The following is a 21,993-nucleotide window of genomic DNA, read 5'->3' on the forward strand; positions in this document are numbered from 1 at the left end:
CTAATATTTTTTGAAGATTTTTTGCATCTATTTTATCAGGGATAATGGCCTGTAATTTTCTTTTTTTGTGTTATCTTTGTCTGCTTTTGGTATGAGGGTAATACTGGCCTCACAGCATGAATGTGAAAGAGTTTCTTCCTCTTCTATTATTTTGGGATAGTTTAACTCTTCTTTACATGTTTAGTAGAACTTATATGTGAATCCAACTGGTCCATCTGGTTGGGAGTTTTTGATTATTGATTTAATTTTGTTACTAGTCCATTACTATGTATTAGCATACTGAAGAATGGTCCATGATAAATTGGATTGGTAAAATTTTTTATTTTCTCTCTTTCAGATTGCTGTGCTATGCTGTGTATGATAAAAGTCCTTTCACCAAGCATACCTTTGCCTTGACACTTGTGGACAGTCAGACCATGTGAGTATCTGAATAGGTAGATTGCAGTGAATCTGAATTAGTTAAGCTAAGCAAAAAAAAACCCAACTCCCCAGACACAAAATGCCAAAAGTATTGTGATAGACCAAAAAAATAGTATCTCTTTTCTTTGTGATAATAAATTCTAGATGAGGCGGAAAACTCCTCTCTTTCCCCATTAATGTATTATTATAGTGGGGAACTATAAAAGCAACAGTGAAATTTTTACCTGAGTTCATTTTTCAGGGTATTTATAGCAACCAGTTAGAAGAAGTTTAATGAAAACATTTTTAGGGTTTGTTTTTGTTATTCTAGTGGTGCAAAACTCCTGAACTTTTTTATGTGGCACTATTTTTTTAAATAAATTACTTTTTTATTGGTGTTCAATTTACCAACATACAGAATAACACCCAGTGCTCATCCCTTCAAGTGTCCCCCTCAGTGCCCATCACCCACTCACCCCCACCCCCCACCCTCCTCCCCTTCCATCACTCCTAGTTCGTTTCCCAGAGTTAGGAGTCTTTATGTTCTGTCTCCCTTTCTGATATTTCCCACACATTTCTTCTCCCTTCCCTTATATTCCCTTTCACTATTATTTATATTCCCCAAATGAATGAGAACATACACTGTCCTTCTCCGATTGACTTACTTCACTCAGCATAATGTGGCACTATTTTACAGAAAAACACTGCTAAGGAGTGCTAAAGTGGCAATGAAACAGCCTAACAGAAAGAGGAAGCTTAATATGGATTCCAAAGAGCATTTGAATCAGGATGGATGCTTGGTAAGGTGTCAATTCCTGGGTTCTTCCTTCTAGTTTGTGCTCACTGTGGGAATTCATAATGTAATTATATAGGTTTTGTAACCACAACAGAGGTGTTTCCTCAGTGACTAGGAGCTGAAACTCTGGTTGAGTTTTGTATACAAAGGTATAGAATATAAATGTTATTAAAACCTGATAACATTTTTAAAGGGTAATCTCCATTTTAAAATAAAAGGAGAAAAACTTTAAAAAATAAAGTGAAAGGAGACTTTTTCTTTTTAATTTAAAAATTTTAATGTGTATCTTTGAACACGTTTACATGTGGATGTATTTTAAGTATAGCATATTGCATACATGTAAATCAATTTATTGTTTACAATGACAATTATGTTTACATGACAATTATATCTTACGATATTCTGTGACTGGCCAGTGTTTTCCAAGATTTTATGCTTGTATTTACAAACACAGTGCATAGCTATGATAAGATAATAACTTTTGTGAAAAATACTCAAGAGATTTATCTTTCATGATAAATAACTTAGTACTTAAGGTTTTATCAAATAAAATTTCTTAAATAATCTCCTTTTCTTTTAATTCCCCCCAAATATACCACACACAATTTATGTCCTATTAAAAAGAGGTATTTCTCGAACTGAAGGTAATTATTTAGTGAATAATCTGAGAAAAAAACCCTAAAAGAGAAAAAAAATTTAACCTGCCCTCCCAAAATCAGTTATCTAACAGTTGTTTAGAGACTTAATCTGATGTGGAGACAGACTAAAAGGTTAAGAGTAGTTATTACTAAATGATTGTTTATAGGTGCTTTTTTTATTTAGACAACATATTTTTAGAAGATTTTATTTATTTATTCATGAGAGACACAGAGAGAGGTGGAGACATAGAGGAGAAGACATAGAGGAGAAGCAGGCTCCCTGCAGAGAGCCCGGTGCGGGACTTGATCCCAGGACTCTGGGATCAGGCCCTGAGCTGAGGGCAGATGTGCAACCACTGAGCCACTCAGGTGTCCCCAGGTGCTTTTTTTATATTGTCTTTTCTATTCAAATATTTTACCATTAACATGTGTTACTTTTTGAACTAGAGATAAAGCTATGTATATGTATATAGGAAAATGCCAGAAAGTAAATCCATCAAGTATTAGTCCTGGTACATCTTAGTGGTAGTTTTAGAGACTAACCTACCTCCTACCTTCCTTTCTTTTTAAAGATTTACTTATTTGAGAGAGAAGGTGCACATGCACATGTGAGCAGGGGTAAGATGAAGGGGCATGGAGAGAGAGAATCCTCAGGCAGACTCTGCTCATTGTGGAGCCTGACAGGGGGCTCAATCTCAGGCCCCTGAGATCATGACTTGAGCTGAAATCAGGAGTTGGCCACTTAACTGACTGAACCACCCAGGTGCCCCCGAAAGACTTTTCTACTGTAATGATAGAGATAATTGATCATTATCAAGTGAGGGACAGAGACTGTAAACTGGAGGACATTGTGTCTATCAGGGTTCTCCAGAGAAACAGAACCAATGGGAGTAGTTGACAGTACTATCATAATCCCTGTTCACAGTCTTGGTCCCTACTTGATGATGATGAATTAAATGTTTATGTATATGGATAAGTTTATTTTAAGGAATTGATTCAAACAATTCTGGGGGCTGACAGGTCTGAAATCTGTAGGGCAGGTTGGCAGGCTGGAGACTCAGAAGAGAGTTGATGTTGCAGCCTCGAGTTCAGAGGCATTCTGGAGGCAAAATTTGCTCTTCCTCAGAGAGGTCATATTTTTCCTCTGAAGGCCTTCAGCTGGCTGGATGAGCCTGCCCCACTCTGGAGGGTAACGTGCTTTACTCAGTCTACTATTTGACTGTTAATCACATCTAAGAAATACTCAGTGACACCTTGACACCTAGAGTGTATAATATGCATCTTGCTTCTAGTTTACATGTGCTCTTTCCTGTGGCAATTTTTTGTATTCCTACAAATTTTAAGGTCGCAGAAGTGACCAGGAGACCTTCACAGTGACTGTTTTGGTGATAGTGGGCCATTAGAGCATTCTCATTAGTGACCTTCTCATAGGCCATCAACATGTATTAGGGTATGGGTTTTGGGGTCTTTGTGTGGGTTGTGGTTATATATTTACATATTGCAGTTGGTGAAGTGACACAATGTCATACAGTCCTTGATTTGATGTCAGATTTGGTATGGTTTGATTTACTCCTAGCATTAAATAAGACATGTGAAATGATGATCTACACAGTTAGTTTTAAGATGTTAAGTGTAGGTCTCTGTCCAATTACAGAACTGTATCCTTAGGATCAGCCTCCTTGGGAGGTGAGGTGGTTAATGTGGGCCCAAGGTCCAGTTCCCCCTGAGCCAGATTGGCTTCATCTCAGTTCTATGAGACTTGATTGCTCTAATTGTTCCTCTAAGGAGTTCCTTACACCAGACTTAAGAAGACCTGCATCTGTCTCAACTTAATGTGAGGATGCTATTTTTCTCAGCATTTTTGGTTTGTTGTGTCATGCCCTCTGAGGAGACAAGGTATTTGATGTGTTCACAATTGTTTTGAGATAGGTGTTCTTTAGCCATGGTCTCTAGAACAGCAGCATCAGCATCACCTGGGGGTTTGCTAGAATTTCTTGGGCTTTCTTTACTCCAGACCTACTGGATCAGATATACTGGGGTGAGGCTCAGCAGTCTGTATTTTATCATGCCTTGAGGTGATTATGGTACACGGTCATGTTTGAGAACCATTGTCCGAGGAAACAGCGAGACACATCTTATCTACTAATTGTCCTATACTTAATCAGTATTGGCTGCTGCATATTTCTGACATTTTTAGTTTAATATTTGAGACCACCTCTCCTGTCCAAACATATTTGCAACCTTTTCTCAGTATCATTCCTGTCAAGCTGCTGAAGTTATTACTGTCCCTTTTCAGCACTTCCATTATCTTGCCCTACAACATGAATATTCAGTCTTTGGTCTTTTCTATATTGGCACAAATCAAGTTTTATCTTGAAGCCTACTTTGGTTTCCAACTTGATTTCAGTGATTTTTATAATTATCTCCTTTCCATATTAGGATTTTCCCATTTTTGGATCCCAGAAGTGCTCAGCACTTATATAGGTGCTGTTTAAGTATGGCATCTTGCATGGCTGGGTTTCCACAAACATCTGTTGAATGATGTTCCTAGTGTTTAATGGCATCTCCAGGCCAAGTGGACTTCTTTGATCATAGTAAGATAATGACATTTCAAAGGGCTGTATTAGCGACATGAGTTTTGAGGTGTTTGGGACACGTAATTGTTTTAAAGAATATTCATATAGGATAATAGGAAAGATGTGCCTTAGGGGCTCATTATCAGTTACAGTGTTCACTTTAATTAGATATATTTAATAGTTTAATACAGTAAGCTGATTTATATCTGTGTCTACATTCACTGTGGAGAGAAAGGGGTTCAGTCATGCTTGAGTTTGATTACTAAAATCATGTTTGAAATTTGCTTGAAATATCACTAACAATATTTATTTTCTGTGTTACCCAAATGATATTACAAGTGACATTTCCAGTCAACTAAGCAAAATAGCATTGCTAGATTAAGTACATTAAACATATAACTGATGAACTGTTGGATACTTTCTAAACCTCTGCTTTTGAGGTAGTAATTTCGTATCTTCAATATCTGGTAATTTCCAGATGCTGATAATAATATCTGTCAGTGAATGTCTTCTTATATTGAAATTTTCTATGTATTTCTTCATAGAACTTCAAAAGCATTTCGTGATATTTTTCAATATACAGGCACATAGTTTTAAAAAATACTACAAATAGTACAAAAATAAGAAGTAAATTCTCTACTGTACCCACTCAAACACATGCTAAACCCCCAAATCTTTTTTTTTTTTAAGAAGGAGAGAAAGAGAGAGCAGGGGAGGGGCAGAAGGAGAAGGGGAGAGAGGATCTTAAGTGGGTCCATACCCAGTGCAGAGCCTGACATGGGACTCAGTTTCAGGACCTTGAGTCATGATTTGAGCTGAAATCAAGAATTGAATGCTTAACTGACTAAGCCACCCAGGTGCCCCACCCCAGTTTTTTTTAAAGATGTGACCACTGTTTATTTTTTCTTGCGTATCTATCTAGATTGGAATCAGAAGCAAAAAAAAAAAAAAAAAAAAAGGAAGCTAAAAAACGCAAACCCTTTCTGCACACATACATACATAATACATACTACATGCATACATGTATCCCAAATGGGCTCATACTCTTTCCAATATGGTATCTTGCTTTTTTTTTTTTTTTTTTTTTGGCACCTAAGCCTGTCTTGGAGATGCATGCAGATATTGTCACTGTGTTCAGTGGTGCTTAGTATTCTACTCTGTGAAGGTACCATAATTCCTTTACACAGTACCTTTCTCTAAACATTTAGATAATTTTTAGTTTTTGTTGTTATCTGCTGTGTTAAAACCAAACGTTCTTTTTTTTTCTGTATTTATTTATTTATTTATTTTAATTTATTTTTTATTGGTGTTCAATTTACTAACATACAGAATAACCCCCAGTGCCGTCACCCATTCACTCCCACCCCCCGCCCTCCTCGCCTTCTACCACCCCTAGTTCGTTTCCCAGAGTTAGCAGTCTTTACGTTCTGTCTCCCTTTCTGATATTTCCCACACATTTCTTCTCCCTTCCCTTATATTCCCTTTCACTATTATTTATATTCCCCAAATGAATGAGAACAAACGTTCTTATTCATATATTTTGGTATGCTTTTGTCGTTGATTCACAGATAAAATCTTATCAAGAGACTTTTCATACTAAAGACTTACATACATTTAAAATCTTGGTAAGGTTTTTGTATCATCTTCCAGAGGGGTCACCCCAGTATATAGTCTCTCTCACACCATCTGTAAGAGGACTTCCTATACTTAGGTTTTATTACACATCTTATGCCTTTGGTTATGGAGAATTGTTATGTGGACGAGCTTCATTTACCATGTCAGTTCATGGGCTGCTGCAGGTTGAAGAGAGGAGTTTACCTGTCTCTGTTAGATTCTTTAACATGGGAAGTTTTTCATGCAGCCAATACAAAGACAAGTTTCCTTTTTATTGTCATTTGTTATTTTCCACTCACTACTGTTAGAATTGACTGGCAAAGTGCAGGTACTTTATAATTGAGCTTTTTTTTTTTTCCAATGCAATTTCATAGGTGTTTGGTGTGCATGTGGGTGTTATGGGCATGAAACCCCAAATCACATGTAGGCTGTAAAATTTCAGATCTCCTACATAAAAATGCAAGATTGACAAATAAAAAAAGGAAATTTTATTTAACTATATAAGAATAAAGTAATTTATGTATGTGAAATACCTGATACTGATAAATATTGGTTCCCATTCTTCCTTTTCCTCTGAAGCTCTTAAAATCTGTGAAATCTGTATCTGATTAGTGAAGTCCAAACTTTGAGAAATAGAAATAGGAGACATTATTTATTCTCTAAAGGATCTGAATATATCTGAAAAAAATATTCTTGTCAAATAGAAAAGAACTAACTTATATAGAGTAATGTGAGACAATTAAATGCTTATGCACATTCATGCTCATTGATACATTCAGCCTTCAGAGAAAAGTACAATCACTAGGGGCTCAAGTCTTGGCTTTGAAGGAAGAGGAATATCTAAGATGGCTGTATTTAATGCTTTATTTAGTGTATTTAACAAATACAGTTTATCTAATGCATATTTAATGCTGTTGTAACAAATGGTTCTTAAGTCCAACCTGGTAAAATAAATCCAACCTAGTAAAATGCAATATGAGAGAATACAACTTCTTTGTGTTTTAAGATCTGGGTGCTATCTAGGTAACTAACCTTGAGAAATAAGGAAGTTGAAGGGTCAGAGGAAGGAATCAGCATAAGCAAAGATATGGGGTTGGAAACAAATATGATATATATGATAAATGATGGGATCATAATGACTTGTCTGACTGAGCAGATGTTGGTAATGGCAGTTTTGTAGAATGTGTGTTAGGCTGGATATCACAATATTTGGATTTTAGTCTTTGGCTGGGGTGGTGATTAGCTCAATGACCAAGGACAAGTCCTTCACCAGACTGGCCTCAGTTTCTTTATTTATAGAACAAGAGTCTTAGATTAAAAGATGGTAAGGGTCCTTTCCATTTCAGTGAATCTAAGCTTGGTACATGATAACATAGTAAGATGGCAAGCATAGATGTGAGCCGCTGAGCCAAGAGGATCTTGACTGCAGAGCAGAAGAAGTTGTACTTGGTCTTGTGTCTACTGAACTTGATATACTGGTAGGAGGGAGCCATGGTTGGCTTTGACTTAGGCATAGTATAATGAAATATTTTGTAATATCCTTAAATAGATACTGAGAAAATATTTAGGGTAGGATTATATGTTTCTTAATCTTCAGTAGTACTTATTTTTTTTTATCAGTTTTTTGCCCTGTACATGACTGGTATACCAGTTTGCATCAGCCCATTGAATTCATTTATATATGGGAGAACCATAAAATGGAGATGTTTGTAAAGCTATTTTAGATTTTTTCCCTTTTATTTTTGTGAAAGTCTTAGCCAATATTGTTTTAAAATATACCTGGGATTTTGTTTTTATTCAGGTAAAGTGAGGCTAACAGATCTATAGATGACTTCCATTGGAAAAAAAAAAAGGTTTATCACTCACATTTCCCAAGGGGGGAGCACACCACACTATGCAGCATCATATCAGGAAGCACCAGTCTCTTCAGGGACAGAAAGGGTGAGGGGAAAAACGTGAGCAAGAGCCTTAGTTGTATTTTTTACAGAAAGGAATGGATGCGGAGGAGAATCAGGAAACTATGGGGGTTTAGGATTGGCTGGTCTGAATAATTTCTGTAGTTTCTGGCTCAGGGGCTGTCTCTATTGTCTGGTACCTGGCCCTGGGATGATTTAGGGCTGTAGGAAATGTAGGAACCTGATAAATAGGGGTGAGGGAGATAAGGACTCAGTGATTGGCATGATCACGGGCAAATTGTTTGCTCTCTCTAGGAATTAGTTCCCCTATTCACAAGCCTCCAGAATGTCAAAGTATTATAAAATATGGAAAATAAAAAACATGATTAGTATAAATACTAGAGAGAGATTTTCATTCAGAGATTAGCTATATTATTGGATATTTGAATTGAATGAGATCATTTCCTTCTCTGTCTGAATCTGAATTCCAGTAGAGCAATGGAAAGTAATCCTTTCCTGTTTTTTCGTTTTTTTTCATCTGAAAGGCTAATTTCATTTGTCTTCAATTTGTCACCCACAGTGAATCAGAGAAAAAGAGAATTTGAAAAGTAAACTTGAGACAGCAAGTGAAATTCAAATGCTGGTTTAACACTGGAGTTACCAAATGTTTCAGTGTTCCATAGTCTGTGACACCAGTAGGTATCACCCGCTATTCTCATGGATGAGGAACAATAAGTGCTGGGTCATCTTCCTGTGCTCCAGAGACTGGTCTGAGGGTGAGAGAGGAAGGGGCAGTCTCTGGCAGTTTCAGGGTGAGGGCTTGAAATTGTTAATCACAGATCAGTGGGTGAAAATCCTTTGTTTTACTTCTTTGATTGGAATTCATAGATAAGGAAATACAGACATTGATTAATTAGAAAAATCATTATAACTTGTAGTAAAAGTATATGATGCATCCAGGTCCTTCAGGAGGTAACAGAACATGCAGCCTTATTGGTTATTTTCCCATCTTATAATCCTTTCTTCCAAAATAATGCATTTGAAATTGGCAAATGGAAATGTACCATAGCAAAGCCTTTTTTAATGTTCCTTGAACCACACTATCTCCCCTTTTTCAGAATGCTGGGTTTTTTTTTTCCCTAAAGCTTTATTTTCAATTTTCAAAACTAAAGTTTGAAACCTGAGAAATCACAGTAATGGTTTTATTTTTCTCAGTTCATACTTATTTCCTTAAGTGTTCTGTCTGGGAAGATAACGAAAAGTGCTAGTTTTTCTTTTCCTTTTTTTTTTTTTAATTAGCTGTCTATTCATTAATAGCAATGTGGATTTATTACCTTCATGAAATAATTAATTAGCTCAGACAGAAGCAAAGAGTTTTAAAGCTAGCAGGAGTCTTGGAACATTTAGTCCAATTGCTTTATTTTATAGACAAGAGAAATTAGGTACAGATAATATATGTCATGTGTTTACAGTTACATACTTTTGTGGATGAGGTTGGGATTTGGCCTTAGGTCACCTGATCCCGAATTCAGCATTTTTCCTTGTTCTATTGTATGGTATTAAATGCTCTTTATTTGCGAAATTGTCCAAAAAATGAGATCAGTGTGTCTTAAGAGAAACATAAATTTATTCTTAAATACAAAATTGTGATCTTCCAGGTGTATGTCTACATATAACCTTGATTCGTCTAAAAACATGGACATAAGGAGTGTGGGTAATTTAACTCTGAAGTGAGAGGTAATGTTATTTTTGGGAGGAATATGTTTCTTCTATCTAGGCAGAATTTCAGTAGCAAATAAAGAAGTGTGAACCAAACATCCTAATCTAACAGAGTGATAGACAGCATTATTATGTATTTCTTTTTATGTTTGAATGATACAGTGATTATAAAAATGCATCAGTAACTGTTGTGCTCACATAATCAACTCTTGAATACTATTTCTTGTTACCGTTTCAGTTTTTGCAGTAGAACCTTTATGAGAAGATACTAGTGTTGTTTTGAATTATGTAAATTTCCTGTGTATTGAGTGGGTAAAAAGGGATGAAATTGGGGTAAAGAGCTGCCATAGAAAATTAGACTGATTCAGTTCATCATTTCACATGCAGTAGAACACAGGTAGATGGAGATTGGGTTATGGCTTCTCTACTTCCATCTCCTGCCTAGTAAATGGCCCTGTGAGGCTCATGATGTAGTCCACAGACCTTCAGCTGGGGCTTGTTGGAAAATGGTAACCTCAGGCCCAATCCCAGACCTACAGGATCAAGATCTGCATTTTAACACAATAACCAAGTGATCCAGTTGCATGTTAAATTTTGAGAAGAGCTGGATTATAGTTTTTATCAGGATGCCATTTTATTAATTGCATAAGGATATCTGTGATTTCCTTGGATGTGAAGCCTGCCAAGTAGAAATACTTGCATTTATGCCTTCATTCAGCAAATATTTTCTGAGCTAGATTAGGTGTTATGTAATGTTTTGGGGATGAAAAATGGTTAAGATACTGTCTGCCTTCAGTAAGCTCATCAAAGCAGGTGAAACTGATAAAAAGATGATGGTAGTGCAATGTGATAGCCTAATGATATAGATTTGTATATGATATTTCCAGGCTTCAGTAAACTACCCAGTTTAGCATGGGAAGAGAAGGGATGTCTACTTCACAATATAGCCTGGCTCAAATTCAGTGTTTATCAAAGATTCAAATGTAGGAAATAAGCCACAAATGTAATACATAAAATAGGAGGTTTTTATAATTGGGAGTAGAAAAGGATTTTCTATTACTCAAATCGAGAAACAATGAATGAAAAGTTTGATAATATCCTCTCTTAAACAACAAAAATTTCTCTGCCATTTAAAAAATATCCTAAGATAAGTGAAAAAGACAAATGACAAACTGGGAAAAAAAGAAATTCATCTCAATAGGACTAATCTTCCTAATTTATCAAGACCCAAAGATGAGTAATCATTCCAACAGAAAATGGACCAAGGATGTAAAAAAGATATTTCACAGGGGATGGCTGGGTGGCTTAGTGGTTAAGCGTCTGCTTTCAGCTCAGGGTGTGATCTTGGGGTCCTGTGATTGAGTCCCACATCAGGCTCCCCGCAAGGAGCCTCCTTCTGCCTCTGCCTGTGTCTTTATCTCTCTCTGTGTCTCTCATGAATAAATTTTTAAAAATCTTAAAAAAAGTATTTCACAGGATAAAGGAAATACAAGTGGCTTTTAAATATACAAAGTAATCTTCAATTTCTTCATAATGGAACATGCAAATTAAAACTATAGTGAGATATTTTTCACTATTCATCTTGGCAAACACCCCAAAATTTGATAACATAGCTTGTTGACAAGACTGTAGGAAAACAGGCCCTGATCCAAGGCTTATGGGGCTGTTGAATGGGGCACCTCATGTGAGGATTAGCAGCAGGAAAACATGAGTCTCTGTTAACCAGCAGTTTCACTTCTCCCCCCCTCGCCACAAGATTTACTTATTTGTTTGAAAGAGAGAATAGGCAAGCATGAGCAGGGAGAGGGGCAGAGGGAGAATCTCAAACAGACTCCATGCTGAGTGTGGAGCCCAACTTGGGGCTTGATTTCATGACCCTGATCAGGTTCATGACCTGAGTTGAAACCAAGAATCTGATGCTGAACTAATTGAGCCACCCAGGTATTCCCTGTCAGTTTCGCTTCTGAGAAGAGAAGTCATTCCATAGATACCCTTGCACATATGCAAAATGACATATGTGATAATTTTTCACTCTAGCATTATATGACAGGGAAAAAAGATTAGAAACAACCTAAACATCCATAAATATGGAACCAGTTAGGTAAATCCTGAAATATCCATTAAGTATAATAATGTGCAGCTGTGAAGAAAGATGGAGAATGGTCTTCATAACCTGACAAAGATCTCTGAGGTATTTTGTTAAATGAAAAAAGCGGTAGAAAACAGTATTATAATGTGCTACCTTTGTGTGTAAGAGCAGGAAAATAAGAATATATATTCATGTTTCTTTGTATTTTCATAAAGAAAACTTGGCAAGGATGTATTAGAGTCTAATAACAGTGATTACTGGGTGGAGGTACTGTGAATTGGCTAGATGGAGGAAGATGGGTGGGAAAGTTTTCACTGTACTACTTCATTCTATGTTTATTTTTTTGCCTTGAACGATATGAATTCAAAAAAACAAATTATGTATATAGAAAGATATCAAGGTTAGGCATTCCAGCACAATCAGTTGTATATGGCCATATTGTCAAGTGGTAGCTTGATTTGCTTCCCCATCATTAAAGAAACATTGGTCACGTACGTATCTCAATATATGTGGATTATTTGTTTATTTGAAAATTGTATGATTTACTATTATATAAATTGTATTTTGTACCTCAAAACTATAGACCAAAAAAGAAACTAAAAATGTGTAATATAAAAACAAAATTAACAGTATTTATTTTAACAGTTACAAACAAGTTTGCTATAATTAAAATATTAATATGCATGATTCTTTTTTGAAAGCTTGATTCAAAGCTTTGTGTTGCCATTATCTGCAGTCTGCTTTTTAGGTTTGATTGTAATGGTTGTCACAGCCAGGATGACTGACTATCCTGGTTTGTCTAGAGCCTAGGAGTTCCCCAAATATGAGACTTCAGTGCTGTGATTGTGTTAGTCCTGAGAAAACAGGGGCAGTCCCCCTTGGCATAGCTTAAAAAGATATATCCCAAAGAGATATAGAGCTAACTTGAAGAAGTGATTATTTGCCAAACCTACTAAGTCATAACACTCATTTCTCAGCATCCCCCATCAATTATGTGAAGGTTTTTGTGTATTTCAGCTACTGAATTTTCATCTTCCCTGTTTTTCTTGGGAACCAATCAAAAGTGTTGCATATTTATATTTCCAAAAGTGACTTCAAAGCCTGCTGAAACCCTTCATTTGGAGGATGTTAGAATTGGGAAACTCTGTTCCCCAATTTTTAAGTGTATAATTGTGAATTTGTGTAGGGGGCATACATTGTCTATGGCCACAAAATTATGTAAATGAAACACATTTCTGGATACCCATTAACAAATGCTTTTTTCTTCTTTATCTTTTACAAAAAGCAGTTGTCACCTTAGTCTTTGTTAGGTGGTCAACCTTCCCTCCAGAGTTGCCACGAGAGTGTGTCTGCTGAATTACCTGCTCTGTGGAGGGAACCTCTGCCCTGTTCCTATTGGGCACTTGTGTTGTTGGTTGTATTCAGTCTTTGGTTTTTTCGAAGGAATCTTTGAAGTCATTTGTCTCTTCTCTGCAGGTCAGTTTGGGTAAAATTAGGGAATGTAGTTTTTTTTATGATTTTATTTACTTAGGGAGAGAGAGCAGAGTAGAAAGAGAGAGAGAGTACAAAAGTGGAGAGTACAAGCAGGGTTGAGGGGCAGAGGAAGAGGGAGAAGCAGACTCCCTGCTGAGCAAGGAGCCCAATGTGGGGCTCCATCCCAGGACCCCAGGATCATGACCTGAGCCAATGGCAGACACTTAACTGTCTGAGCCACTCAGGCACCTCTAAAATTAGACAACATAATCTTAACTGAGCCCTAATAAACTATTCTAGATGCCAGTAGGCTGAAGGAAAAGGTATGGTGGATACCTTGGCTTTGGTGTGGACTTGCCTCTTCCGTGCCTGCCTCTGGTGTGACTGTCACACCCAGGCAGTAGGGAGACACCCTTATCAACTTCAGCATTAACTGTTATTGCTGTTATTCTTTTTGGATTTTAGCCAACAAAGAATTAAGACAGTAATAAAGGATTACTCCTATGGATCATGGCATGCCTCCTGGGGTTTGCACACCCACTTGATGGTGCTGGCTACTGATGTATTGTCCCTGTCTTTATGGTGCTTTTCATGGCTTGGCTTCCTGCACACAGAAAAGTTAGTTTCCAGTGTGTCAAACAGTTATCCAAAAATACAGTCTAAACCACATTTTATGTGTTCTAGGAGCAAGCTGAAGAAGAAAAGAAGCCCATGGATGATGCAACCCCATTGAGTCACGGTAATCATCACCATCCTTTATAGTTTTGGTCCTCAATGAATAACTTTTAAATGAAGTTTCTATTAGATAGCTTTTGTTGTTTTAGGTTTATTGTTTTGTTGTTTTAGGTTTATTAATTTTTTAAAAAGATTTTTATTTATTCATGAGAGAGAGAGGGAGTAAGAGAGAGCATGAGCAGGGGGAGGGGGAGAGGGAGAGAGACAAGCAGACTCCCCGCTGAGCAGGGAGCCTGACACAGGGCTGGATCCCAAAACCCCAGGATCATGACTTGAGCCTATGGCAGATGCTTAACCGTCTGAGCCAACCAGGCGCCACTAGGTTTATTAATTTAAGTCTATAATCATAGTATCATTTATTGACACTGCCAATAAATTTATTTATTGACTCTTCTGTAGACTTTATTAGTCATTTAAGATTTTCAAATATATACATCAAGAAAAAATCTGAAGCTCTGATCTTGTTTGCCTTTTAAAAATGCTTTAAGTAAAACAGCTTCTGATTTATAAACCTTTCCTGAGAATAAACAATAAGAGAGGCTACTTAGTTTATTATAATTCTCTGCTTGAGCTGTTCCCAGAGTAGTTTAATCTTTTAATGATTGCATTTGTCCTCTTCCATTGAAGTTATGTTTTAGTGGAGATTGTACATTTGCTCTAAATGAATATCCCTCATTTTGGCTATTAATAAATCAGCAGGTTTTAGATAACAGCTTTTTAATATTCAGTGAATACTCCGACATTTTAAATTTATTTGTTTACTTATTTGTAATTATTTATTTTTTTTAAGAGAGAGAGCAAGCGGGGGAAGGGCAGAGGGAGAGAGAGAATCTTAGGCAGGCTCCATGCCCAGTGCAAGAGCCCAGTGAGGGGCTCGATCTCATGACCCTGAGATCATGAGTTGAACTGAAATCTAGTCAGATGCTTAACTGAGCCACCCAGGCGCCCCTCTGATGTTTTAAATTTAAATCAACAAATAGAGATGGTACTTCCCTAGAATATATATTACATTATTTTGTGATTGTTGCTATACAAGCAGATGACTGTTATTAAATTTTCTGTAAAATGTAGTTGAATGGCCCACATTTGTGCTCCTCTCCATGGAAGGAAGCATATAAATTTGATAAATCTTTTCTAATGATATTGAAAACTATGTTAAATATTTGTTGAGTGAGCTTTTTTAAAAAATAAACAATGGAAACAACTAAAAATACCTTGACAAAATGGCAAGCAAAAATTGAGGTTTTTAATGATCATTTTATATTGCTTAATTTGGGAACAGAATATTGAAAATTTGTGATCTTCCATCTAAATTCTTTTAAAATAAAAGTTGTTTTCTGCTATAAGCAAAATATGCTGCTTTAAATTCTTTTCTTCTCTTGCTGTCAGCCAGTCCCATCATGTTCTTTGCTGAAAAAGCAAAATAGAATGCAGTAATTTGGTAATTATGTAACTTGATGTTCAGCTCCATTGAAATATGCTTTAGTTATGCAACACTGGAATTCTAGAAATAAATTTGGACTGTACCTGGCCTTAATAGCAGAGTTTTTCTAAACATTATTTTTTTCTTATGAGAGAGAGATTGTGATTTATTAAGTTGTTGTTCTCCTCTGTAGCTACATTTTCATACTAATGCAAATTGTTTTAGGTTCTCTTATTCTATGTTTGAAATATTCATTGTAGAAAAGAAGATGCAGTTAGGCCAACAATTTAAAGAATGTTCAGCCTCAAAACTAAGATGTTTTAGTAATTTTGTATTCATAATTCCATTATAGCCAAATATATGTTTATTGTAAATAGTTTTTTTCAGTTTTAATAGAAAGTGACTTTTTGCCATTGTTCTTCCACTGTCAGACTCATTTTTATGGCAGCAGTCCATTCTCGAAAGTTTCACCTGTGGTTTATTCTTCCCAAATCTGAGGTGGTTGGTTCTGTTGAACATAGCTACGGGCTTAGAAGAAGGTTGGGATTTGGTTTGTGTCTACAGATGCAACAAACTTATAGTTGAAATGGAAATTGAATGAGAGAGAATTTTGAGAGAATTTTCAGGTACTGCTTTTAGTGGGATGAAGGAAACTATTCCCTAAATTGTCTATTGGTGTAATATTACAGTGGGGATTTTCTTCTTATAATTTCTGGAAATTGTTTAATATTTTTCTGGAGACTGCTTGTGAAACAAAAAAGAATTAGTCACTTACCGATGTCTTAAAAATAATAACAAAGATTACTTTGCTTTAAAGGTACACATTCATTTGGGGAATATAAATAATAGTGAAAGGGAATATAAGGGAAGGGAGAAGAAATGTGTGAGAAATATCAGAAAGGGAGACAGAACGTAAAGACTGCTAACTCTGGGAAACGAACTAGGGTGGTAGAAGGGGAGGAGGGCGGGGGGTGGGAGTGAATGGGTGACGGGCACTGGGGGTTATTCTGTATGTTGGTAAATTGAACACCAATAAAAATAAATTAAAAAATTAAAAATAAATAAATAAATAATGTTACACATATGTCTTTATATGTGAACAGAAAATTGTATTGAAAAGTAAACACTTGATTCTTAGTCCTGATTTTACAACAAGGAAGGCATTTCTTTGAAAATCATTACAAAATAATTTATTGAATGTGCAATCTGTGCCACTAGTAGTGCCTCCTGTGTTACAGATGATGAAGCTTTGAGAGGCCCTTTGACTGTTTTAGGGAAAACAATTCGTGAATGGTGGATCCGGGATTTGAACCTACATCTAGCAAGTTCTAAAGCCTGTGCCCTTTCTACTTTACCTGTTATTTAACATTCTCCCTTCTTCATAGCTATTAAGACAAAAGTAGAGAAAATGAATCTTGCTTAGAAATGTGATGTGAAGAGTAAGAGCTACTAAGTAAGGTGCTATTATAGCTGTGTAATATAGCTGTGTAATATAGCTGAACTAGATTTTTCCTGACATAATCATGACCCAAAGTTAATTTTGTTTGGTTCTTTTGGACACTCTCTGAGCTATATTATTCCTGGTGATTCAAAAAATTTAGCAATTGTCTTGGATACTCCTAAGAAAAGGTTTGTTTTAGTAAGTATTATTTGTTAATAATGATTTATGACTGAAGGTATCCAATTAGTATTATCAATCACTGCGTAATCCCAGACCTCTACATTTGAAGTCTCCAAGATAAAAACAGCTCATTTCTTCAGTTAGACAAGTGATCTGGCTTTTCTCCTTCTAAATTTTAAATGTTTTTAACTAATGCTAATATTTGGTTCAGTGTTGGGGCAGTGAGGTCTTTATAAACACAAAAAGAGTAGAAGAAATTATAAAGGAAAATAAGATGTATACACCTCCAAATTAAGCTTTATACATCAAAGAACATCATAATAAAATTAAAATGGAAATAATAAACTAGCAAATATTTACCACAACTACTGACAGAAGGTCCGTAAACACAATGGATTTAGAAAATACTAAGTAAGATACACTAAAATCTCAGTGCAGAAGCAGACAAAGTGTGAACAGGCAATTCATGGAAGAGTGAATTAAGGTAGCTAAAACATAAATGTGTTGAATACATTTAGTCTTACTAGGAAGCAAAGAAATACACATTTAAATGTAATGATGAACATTTTTTAAGCCTCCCAATTAACAGTAATTAAAAACAGACTGATACCACTGGGGTTGGGGGAGCTGGCTGTCTGTACACAGCTGTTGGGAGTACCAGTTGTTCCATTGTTTTGGGGGACATATTAATGGCATTTATCAGAAATTTAAATGAACATTTCCTTCAACTCAGGAAGTTCTGGAATTTCTCCCAATGAAATAAGTCATCTGCATGGAATTTATGCATAGGATATTCATTGTGGTACTAATTATAAATGGGGAAAAGTTGGAAATAATGTAAATGTCCATTGAATTTGGAATAGATTTTTCAAGTCTACTGTATGTGGGCAATTGTGTGTCATTTGAGTGCTTTTTTTAAAAAAAAGATTATTTATTATTGATTTATGAGAGACAGAGAGAGGTAGAGACACAGGCAGAGGAAGAAGCAGGCTCCACGCAAGGAGCCTGATGTGGGACTCAATCCCAGGATCCCGGGATCATGACCTGAGCCAAAGGCAGACATTCAACTGCTGAGCCACCCAGGCATCTTAAGTGCTTTTTTAAAAAAAGAATTACATGGCAGGGAAAGCTTATGATAACATATTAAGGGAGAAGACAGAAAGCTCAGGATAGTAATCTCAGTGATGGTTGAAAAAAAAATCACATCTATAGGATAGAAAGAAAGATGTTAACAATTATTATCTCCAAGTTGTGAAGTAGAAGAATTCTTTCTATATTTTCTAAGTTTTTTTGTTTGTTTGTTTGTTTTACAATTCAGTAGGTAGGTAATCAGGTAATCATGGTACAGTCAGGTTATCAGGTCAAGATTGAAAAATAAATTTGGAAACTTCTGAACATTAAAAGCTTCAGTTTGTGCAGTGGAGAGTGCTGTTAGAATGTCTGTTTTGGGATTTCTTCCCTTTTTTTAAGTAAACTTTTCATTTTGGAATAATTTTAGATTTGAGAAAAGTTGTGAAGGTAGTACAGACAGTCCTGTATACCCCTCACCGAATTTCTGCTAACCTCAATATCTTATATATTTGTCAGAACTAAGAAATTAACATTGTACATCACGATCAATAAACTGTATACTTTATTCAAATCCACCAATTCTTCTACTAATGCGTTTTCTGTTTCCAAATCCAGTCCTGAATATCACTTTGCGTTATCACTGGGTGCAGATTTCCTTTACTCCAGAGTCTCTTGTCTTGTTATTTGTGGCTGGAAGTTGCTATCAGCCTGGGAGTTTCTCGAGAGCCATATTGTTTCCTTACTTGCCAACAACTTATCCTGTCCTCACCATCTGGCATCTATACTCAGTCATCCCCCTACAACTCTTCTTACCTCTCACACCAGCGCCACATGGATGGTCACCAACATTTTGTCCATTGAATGGAATGAGGGACCTCCCAAATCAGTGGAAGCTTCCCTCTTCTTATTTTTCTTACTTTTTAGATTTCGCATAGCCTTTACAGCTGAACTCTTTGTTCCCAGATCTTGAATCTGCTTCTCCTGTAGCACCATTTTCCACTTGGAGTCAGTCTAGAGTTCTGGAGACATTCTCGACCCCTCCTTCTTATGTACCCTTACGTCTCGCCAAACAATTCCCAACTTTTCTCCACTCATCTCTATTGGATCTCTCAAATAATATCTTCCAACTTAATCATTTTCAATTGTTTAGTGTTTTTTTTTTTTTTAAACCCTCTCTTCCCTAGCTAAGATCTGAAATTCTGTTAGTAAAAGGCTGGCCGACCTGCTTGCCTGTCTGCCTTCCTTCCTCCCTCCTTTCCTTCCTTTCTAAAGATTTTATTTATTTGAGAGAGAGACAGAAAATATGCAGAAGAGGGAAGCAGAGGAAGAGGGAGAAGCTCCACTGAGCAGAGAGCCCGATGTGGGTTCAATCCTAGGATCCTGAGATCATGACCTGAGCTGAAGGCAGATGTTTAACCAACTGAACCCAGGTGCCCCTCTAGATTATCATTAGAGGCCGCTAAGCATCTGGCATCTGACTGATACCTGCCACCAAACCTTGCCTTCCCCTGTTTTGCTTCAGTCCAACAGAATATGCAGTCTAGATCTTGCTATCTGAAGAATGGTGTCTTCAGCCTAGAGTCCTCTTCTTCTGGCCTCATCCAAGTAGCTGTTTCCTTCATAACCTCATTATCTTCACTACTTTGCTTATTTTGTGTTTTTCTCCCTATTATGTTTTCTCTCAGCATATCCTAGGGCATTTGGCTTTTAAAAATTAAGTTATGGGCTGGGAGGAGCAAGATGGCGGAAGAGCAGGGTCCCCAAATCACCTGTCTCCACCAAATTACCTAGAACACCTTCCAATCATCCTGAAAATCTATGAATTCGGCCTGAGAATTAAAGAGAGACCAGCTGGAATGCAACAGTGAGAAGAGTTCGCGCTTCTATCAAGGTAGGAAGACGGGGAAAAAGAAATAAAGAAACAAAGGCCTCCAAGGGGGAGGGGCCCCGCGAGGAGCCGGGCTGAGGCCGGGGCGAGTGTCCCCAGGACAGGAGAGCCCCGTCCCGGAGGAGCAGGAGCTGCACCGACCTTCCCGGGCGGAAAGGGGCTCGCGGGGAGTTGGAGCAGGACCCAGGAGGGCGGGGATGCCCTCGGGCTCCCCGGGACACTAACAGAGCAACTGCGCGCCCAGGAGAGTGCGCCGAGCTCCCTAAGGGCTGCAGCGCGCACGGCGGGACCCGGCGGGACCCGGAGCAGCTCGGAGGGGCTCGGGCGGCGGCTCCGCGGAGGGGGCTGCGCGGCCCGGGAGCACGAATCCAACAGCGCAGGCGCCGGGACACAGCCCAGGATCCCGCCTCCCCCGGGACAGGCAGAGGCCGGGAGGGCCCAGGACAGCGAGGACGCTCCTGCCCCACCTGAGCAGATCAGCGGCCCCGCCCCGGAGCCTCCAGGCCCTGCACACAGAGTTCCTGCCGGAGCTGAATCCAGGTTTCCAGAGCTGCCCCGCCACTGGGGCTGTTGCTCCTGCGGCCTCACGGGGTAAACAACCCCCACTGAGCCCTGCACCAGGCAGGGGCACAGCAGCTCCCCCAACTGCTAACACCTGAAAATCAGCACAACAGGCCCCTCCCCCAGAAGACCAGCTAGACGGACAACTTCCAGGGGAAGTCAAGGGACTTAAAGTACACAGAATCAGAAGATACTCCCCGGTGGTTCTTTTTGTTTTGTTTTGTTTTGTTTTGTTTTGTTTTTGTTTTGTTTTGTTTTGTTTTGTTTTTGTTTTGTTTTGTTTTCTTTTGCTTTTTGATTTGTTTCCTTCCCCCACCCCCTTTTTTCTCCTTTCTTTTTCTTTCTCTTTTTCTTCTTTTTTTTTTTCGTGTTTTTTTTTCCTTCCCTTTTTTTTCTCTTTCTCTTTTCTTTCCTTCTTTCTCTCCTCTCTTTTTCTCTTTTTCCCAATACAACTTGCTTTTGGCCACTCTGCACTGAGCAAAATGACTAGAAGGAAAACCTCACCTCAAAAGAAAGAATCAGAAACAGTCCTCTCTCCCACAGAGTTACAAAATCTGGATTACAATTCAATGTCAGAAAGCCAATTCAGAAGCACTATTATACAGCTACTGGTGGCTCTAGAAAAAAGCATAAAGGACTCAAGAGACTTCATGACCGCAGAATTTAGAGCTAATCAGGCAGAAATTAAAAATCAATTGAATGAGATGCAATCCAAACTAGAAGTCCTAACGACGAGGGTTAACGAGGTGGAAGAACGAGTGAGTGACATAGAAGACAAGTTGATAGCAAAGAGGGAAACTGAGGAAAAAAGAGACAATTAAAAGACCATGAAGATAGATTAAGGGAAATAAACGACAGCCTGAGAAAGAAAAACCTACGTTTAATTGGGGTTCCCGAGGGCGCCGAAAGGGACAGAGGGCCAGAATATGTATTTGAACAAATTGTAGCTGAAAACTTTCCGAATCTGGGAAGGGAAACAGGCATTCAGATCCAGGAAATAGAGAGATCCCCCCCTAAAATCAATAAAAACCGTTCAACACCTCGACATTTAATAGTGAAGCTTGCAAATTCCAAAGATAAAGAGAAGATCCTTAAAGCAGCAAGAGACAAGAAATCCCTGACTTTTAGGGGGAGGAGTATTAGGGTAACAGCAGACCTGTCCACAGAGACCTGGCAGGCCAGAAAGGGCTGGCAGGATATATTCAGGGTCCTAAAGGAGAAGAACATGCAACCAAGAATACTTTATCCAGCAAGGCTCTCATTCAAAATGGAAGGAGAGATAAAGAGCTTCCAAGACAGGCAGCAACTAAAAGAATATGTGACCTCCAAACCAGCTCTGCAAGAAATTTTAAGGGGGACTCTTAAAATTCCCCTTTAAGAAGAAGTCCAGTGGAACAGTCCACAAAAACAAGGACTGAATAGATATCATGATGACACTAAACTCATATCTCTCAATAGTAACTCTGAATGTGAACGGGCTTAATGACCCCATCAA

At 37.7% G+C, this 21,993-nt stretch overlaps 1 protein-coding gene across 15 annotated transcripts in view; it reads left to right on the forward strand.

Annotated features, from left to right (window-relative positions):
- Positions 1–21,993, forward strand: part of L3MBTL4 (L3MBTL histone methyl-lysine binding protein 4) — a 492,268-nt gene that overhangs the window by 113,299 nt on the left and 356,976 nt on the right. For 11 of the 15 annotated variants that reach the window (XM_072828786.1, XM_072828800.1, XM_072828792.1 and 8 more), the window contains 3 exons: positions 338–418; positions 1,097–1,199; positions 13,884–13,938. In XM_072828786.1, the coding sequence (XP_072684887.1) occupies positions 1,128–1,199; positions 13,884–13,938 (127 nt within the window). In that variant the 5' untranslated portion in view covers positions 338–418; positions 1,097–1,127. Of the gene's footprint in view, positions 1–337; positions 419–1,096; positions 1,200–13,883; positions 13,939–21,993 lie in introns of those variants that run through there. The other 4 variants (XM_072828794.1, XM_072828797.1, XM_072828795.1 and 1 more) reach the window with 2 other exon arrangements.

The sequence above is a fragment of the Canis lupus genome, chromosome 6 (assembly GCF_048164855.1).
Source record: "Canis lupus baileyi chromosome 6, mCanLup2.hap1, whole genome shotgun sequence".
Lineage (NCBI taxonomy): Eukaryota > Metazoa > Chordata > Mammalia > Carnivora > Canidae > Canis > Canis lupus.